Source organism: Oncorhynchus gorbuscha, linkage group LG04 (genome assembly GCF_021184085.1).
Source record: "Oncorhynchus gorbuscha isolate QuinsamMale2020 ecotype Even-year linkage group LG04, OgorEven_v1.0, whole genome shotgun sequence".
Lineage (NCBI taxonomy): Eukaryota > Metazoa > Chordata > Actinopteri > Salmoniformes > Salmonidae > Oncorhynchus > Oncorhynchus gorbuscha.
In genome coordinates, this window is record NC_060176.1 from 18,758,376 (window position 1) to 18,764,608 (window position 6,233).

The 6,233-nt window shown below is 43.2% G+C and overlaps 1 protein-coding gene across 1 annotated transcript; it reads right to left on the reverse strand.

Annotated features, from left to right (window-relative positions):
• Window positions 1–1,670: 1,670 nt before the first annotated feature.
• On the reverse strand, window positions 1,671–4,108 carry LOC124033127. Its single transcript, XM_046345068.1, has one exon. It carries the CDS (start codon window positions 3,396–3,398, stop codon window positions 2,541–2,543), a length of 858 nt encoding a protein of 285 aa, XP_046201024.1. The 5' UTR covers window positions 3,399–4,108; the 3' UTR covers window positions 1,671–2,540.
• Between the last annotated feature and the right edge of the window lie 2,125 nt (window positions 4,109–6,233).

Here is a 6,233-nt window from a genome sequence, read left to right on the forward strand (position 1 = left end):
ATGTATATATTCTTCAATAAATATAGTACCTAACATTCGACTTGATCCATAATGCAACCTAACATTGATTAGGCATGAGGAATCCCATAAAACGATCAAAAGCCACCTACGGACCCACACACCCCAACTCAACAACCAGTATACAATATCAGTTCTCTGTCTGACAGGTAGTTTGGAGCTGCTGCTTGGAGTATTGCTTCTTCATCCTTTGTAATGTATTCCATGTGAATCTGGTGATGGTCTTTTCCTCCTGTTCCGAGAAATTAGCTATTGAAGTCGCTTGCGTTATTTACTATAACTTCTTGCGACTAGGGGGCGATATTTTAATTTTTGGATGAAAAACGTTTTAAACAAGATATTTTGTCATGAAAAGATGCTTGACTATGCATATAATTGACAGCTTTGGATAGAAAGCACTCTGACGTTTCCAAAACTGCAAAGATATTGTCTGTGAGTGCAACAGAACTAATGTTACAGGCGAAACCCAGATAAAAATCCAATCAGGAAGTGCCACATTTTTTGAAACCGCCTCATGCCAATGACTCCTTATATGGCTGTGAATGAGCTATGAAATTAGCCATTGAAGTCGCTTGCGTTATTTACTAGAAGCTAGTGTGAAAGTACCACGTTTTGCCCACTAGATGCCACTGTTCCTGCTACTGCCGCCACACCCTTTTATCAATTTTGCTTGTTTAAATAAACATTTTCTTTGCAACTTTGGGTAGAAAACCAATAGTTTTTGCTCATGATGAAAATAAATGATCAATCGTGTTTCTTATGTTTTTTAAGGTGGAATGACTCTAAAGTTATCTTTTTTAAAACATCCAAACTAAATGATCATATCTGAAATGTCATACTACAAATTGCAATAACATATCACTCTGGAGTCCGATGTTAAAGAAAAATACCTCTGAAAAATGATATTTTGGTATTTGTTTCATTAGCCCACTGTTGATACGGTTCCAAAATGTTTTGCAAATACCCAAAAATCGTATTTAACATCATGTGTAATTTACCCTATTCAACACAAAAACTGTTACAAGTGAGAATTGGGCAGGTCTGATGCCGTAAAAGAGAGAATTCTTGCCTACTTCACCAATATTTTCTGTGTGTAGTTCGTTAGCTACACCTCTAAAAGTTAATTAACTACTGAAACCACTACCAAGATTTGAATTGAGTTCCACTAACAAATGTAATTGAATTACTTGTTGAATTACATGTAGTTCACTACTCCCAAACACTGCATACGATATCCTCTACGTGAACCCTAGCACTGTACTAATGGTATGGAGTTCAGTCTGCTGCTATGGTTTCATATTCTGGTGGGACACTGACTGTGTTTAGTTATATCAAGCCTAGTTTTGATCCTTTTCTCTAGTGTGCCGCAATGTAGTGTTGTAATCTTAATGATAATCTGTCCCTGTATTTCAGCCCCCAGCATCTGTCAGGCTGCTTGGTTCTGGAGCTGCGTCTTATCAGGGGCCATGTCATTAAATCAGCTGTCTCTTAGACAAATTTCACTCCCGTTACTCTTATCAACACATCAGCATGCTGTGATTTTCCTTTTCAATCTGGACTTTGTACAGTACTATAGGCACGTCTGAGGGATAGAAATACACAAAAAAGGCTTTTCCTGCATATAGTTTATTTGAATGTTTGGATATTTGAAAACATGATACATTTGTCATATTATGGATAGTTTAGAAATGAATGCGCTTTATGTATATCGTTCCCCCATTTGAAGGTGCCATAAGTATTTCGACAAATTCACTTATTGTGTTATAGTGTATAAAATGTAGACTATTGTAAGTGCCTTTGTTAAAACACTTATGACACCTTCAAATGGGGGGACGAGATGCATAAAGTGCATTAATTTCTAAATGGTAAAACGGATATGTATGAAAATACCCTCAAATTAAAAGGTGACATACTCTATTGTTGCATCATATGAAACATTTGATCTCAAATCCAAAATGCTGGCGTGTAGAGCCAAATGAAACATGCTAGCTTCCCTGTCCAAATATATACGTAGGGGAGTGTAGATATTCTGTGTATTCATTACAATATTGTGGACCTACCTTGTGCATTTGAACAGATTTATAATTAGGAAAACAGAACGACAATGTTCAAAAGGTATTGTCAGTCTACTGAAAGCAGAAATCTGGGATCTTGGGTGATTGGTCGCTCTGTGTTTTGTTGTGTTGATGATTTAAAATGTGATAAGTGTGCTGTCATGTCTAAGCTCTTACAGTGTGACATATAGTATGATGACATTAAGTATTTCTGGGCACAAAGGCGAACGATTGATTGTGCTGAGAAATGGGTTCAATAAATGTTGTATCTACAAAGACAAGCTTTCAGGTCCTATTTTGACTGACCTCTGGAGGATGGGGTGGGCAGGGTGTTCAGTTCTCCTCAGAAAGCACTGTTCTGTCTGAGTGAATGTTCTGATTGTTTCAGCACTGTGCTTCAGTGGAGGGCAGTGCAGAATGAACTCCTCTGATCCTTCCCACTCGACTGTTTGATACCAGTTCAGTCAGTCAGTTAGCCAGGGGGGTGGACAGAGCCAGAGTCCCCTCGTCCAGACCCAGACACACTCTCTTAGAGTCAGGGAAACTACTGTATGGGGACAGACCAAGAGGTCTCTTGCTGGCTGTCTGTAGGGCATCCACACCGTCTCTGTCCTTCCAGAGAGCACTGAGGGTCTCAGGGGGCTGGTAGCCGGGCTCCTGCGGGTCCAGGGGGTCTTTGGACAAAAGGATGCTGATGGAGGGGACGGTCCTGTGAACAGTCATCTCCGATGCCCCCCCTTCGTGGCTCTCCCACACCTCCCTCACACCCTTGTAGCGCAGCTTGGTCAGCTGGTGCAGAGACCCCACTTTTCTCTTCATGATCTCAGCGCATGTGATGGTCTTGGTGACGGCACGACCTGACCCAGAGAAAACAACCTGCCTCAGGCCACCGCCTCCACTAACCCCAACACCACTGACATCCCCCTGCATGCGAGCCATGGCAAAACCCATGAGGTTACGGATCTTGCTGCCCTCCTTGACACGCATCTCCAGCACTCCTGAGGCCAATCCTGGGAAGGGGCACGGGCTGGCCTCCTCTGTGCGACACACCTTCTTGAACCCATCCTGGCCCGGTTTGAGTGCGGCGGGAGGTGGAGTTAGATGTGTAGGCACCGGAGTGGGCTGTGTGTTGGAAACACTGTTGACAGTGCAGGAGGGCTGCCCACTGTAAGGCTGAACCTGATATATTGGGCACCTAGCTGGGGTCACACCGGTTTCCATTGGGACCTGTGTATTCTCTCCAGGTCCAGTGTATGGTCTGACAGAGTCCCTGACCTGATACTGTCTTTGAATGCTGGCCACTCCAACTCCACAGTCGGAATACATCTCTTCACTCCTGTATCTTCTCCAATCATAAAAGTCCAGTCAGCGACTCGTACTCATATGGGATCCAGCACAGCATTGTTTTCTTATTCTCGTTCTAGGTTTCTTTTTTTCTGTAGACGTCTGCGAAAGTTTCAAGGCTTTAGAGAGGAATATTATCCGGCTCGCAGAAACTGCTTTCAATGGAGTCTTTTCATGCTGCTTTACAGACAGCTGAAAAAATAAGATAAACGCTGGGTGGTGAATTAAGAATACAAATGGGGCAATTCAAGACGTAAAAAAAGAACCTTGAAAATGCATAAATTCTCAGCTGAAGTGTCCTTTCTCTTGTTTTCTCTCGATGAGCTTTTATCCTTGTAACCTGGATACTTCGATGCTTCAGTCTAACTTTTCAAGAGAACTGCTACTTTATACAACACACTCAATACGCCTCTCACTTAGGGTTCAGATCCCACATTGATCAGTTGGATTCACATCATTCATATCATCAACTCTCATCTCACTTTCTGGGACGGTCCAGTTGATTCTTCTCCTTTCGTGGACCTCTTGGCCAAGGTGCTCTGTGGGAGCTGTCCCCCTCAGGGCTGTGCCAGGGGTGGCTGTAGGCTAGAACCCTGGGCGTCCTGCCTGGAACTCTGTGTCTCTGTCTCCAGTTATGCTCTAGAAAGTGTGCCCTCTGTTTCCCCACAAAGAGACGTAAGGGACAGGAGCTGCTTCACAAATGCTCGCAGGAAGAGTGTCTACTCTGTGTGGTTGAGGGGGAGCATGAGGAAAAGGGGGGACAGCCCTCTTAAAGGCACAGGCATTTCATATCTCAGATGAACACTTTCCCTCCACAATGGAAACCTGCCATGGCGGGGAGGGGAGGGGGAGGTTATATCCCTTTTAAGAGCCGGAGCGAGCGCAGATCCCGAGCAACTTTGTCAATCTCTTTAGAGGACGTTTCAGTGCATGTGTTCAATGTACATGACTCAGTGAAGCTTTAAAAATGCATTTTCGACTGTGAAACAATGAATTACATTAGCAAGGTTATAATTGAAAACATAATTCAAAGAGCCAGTTAAAGTCAGCGGCATTATATTGCACTGTACTTAGCCTTTATCCTATTAGATGTTTTTCACCATTACCATTTACATAATGTGGTGTTAATGGCTTCATTGTTCAAGCAATCATGAGTCCACTGAGGTGCATGTCTCTCATGGATGAGTTGTTATGTTGTTACCAGGTTGGAAACAACCTCATGATGATATAGGACATGTGGATAGAGCCATTACTTCTATCACCAAAGTATTGTTGTGATGGGGCATGGATAGGTCTGCACATTAGTGTGCTGGAGGCACCTCCAGGTGAGATGGTGTCGTAGTGGTGACAAGTGGGCTAATAAGCAGACTAATGGACTCTCCATCACCAGAGGAGGGCGCTCACACTCTCCTGTCCCGGCCCAGACAGCTGCAGCGTCTCTGAGCCCAGCCTCCTGGAAGACAGGTGGATTTGTTTTGGCCTGTGACTGACAGATGGGAAAATTGGTAAAGACAGCCCACTGAGGCTGAACCTATGAGGCTAGGAGAGAGGCACAGAACTCCTAACTGTTCTCCAATCACTCCTCTGAGGGCACACACCGGGAATAAGAACCACGCTATATCTGGGACTAGTCCATGAAGGTAATTCGCATTGGCGTGGGTATTATTTTGGATCCCCAAAGGAAATTCAAAGAAAATAAGGAGGTTTGTTGTTTTCACACATGATGGTATTATTTAAATCAGTATTAAATGTTGTGTTCTATTCCAAGTTTCTAGGATTGAGAAGCTCCATTTCTTCACCAATGAAAAATCCAGATCACCAACTGAACACATTTGCCAATTTCTTTTGTTTGTGCACAATTCTGTTTATTTTCTCACCAACCACTTTATTATAGCCAATGTGTGCGTATCTCAAATGCATGGGACTGGAGAGCTATTCATCATCTGAACCCATTCTACCCACTGCTGGAGACATAGCAGCAAACGTCTCTGTCTTCTTTCTACTCGGATATAAAGAAGGAGGAGGGAGTTGGGGGACCAAACCAAAGTGATCATTCTGCTGTTTGGGAGAAATTACCCTCATCAGTCATAAGGAGATGCACAGCTGCCTAAGGAGATCTGGTGATGTTACTGCATAATAAACTGAGAGAGAGAGAGAGAGAGAGAAGAGGGCTGATTTAAGTGCCCAGAGGTTAAACTACATGATAAAAAGCTGCCAGTAATCACTCCCACTTCACAACCTGTTTTTAGCACCACATTTGAACCTCAATTTAACCTGAAAAAGCTCTCTGCTCAGGGGGAAAATATAGATTTACGAATCCAGACGTTTTTAAGAACTCAATGTCTTCAACAGAGTTTCTCTGAAAAGGCCATTTCATTTGATTGTGCGTTTGAAAAACTATTATCTATTCTCTATTTTTGAAATCACTGCATGAAAACATCACACATTTCCATCAGACTGTATTTGTACCTTTTTCGAGAGAGAGAAGCTTTTTAAAATGGTGGTGGTGTTTAATGACAGAGAGAGCAGTAGCAGCTCACGCTTGGTCACTCACCTTCTCACACCTCCTCTACGGCTGCCCTCTGCTCCCACACCTCTCCCAACACTTACTCCTACATTTTATCTGTTCTCCTGACACCTCTGCTCTGACTGCAGGCAGGCAGGCACTCTATCTCTCCCAAATACTGTTCTCTGACCATGTAGTTTACTCTACCTACAAGTTCTCTCAGCCTTCTCTGCTGCGTGTATACCAGCATTTATTCACGCACAAAAACAATTTATTCTTAGACTGTGACAAATAGCAGTTGTTCTGTCTAG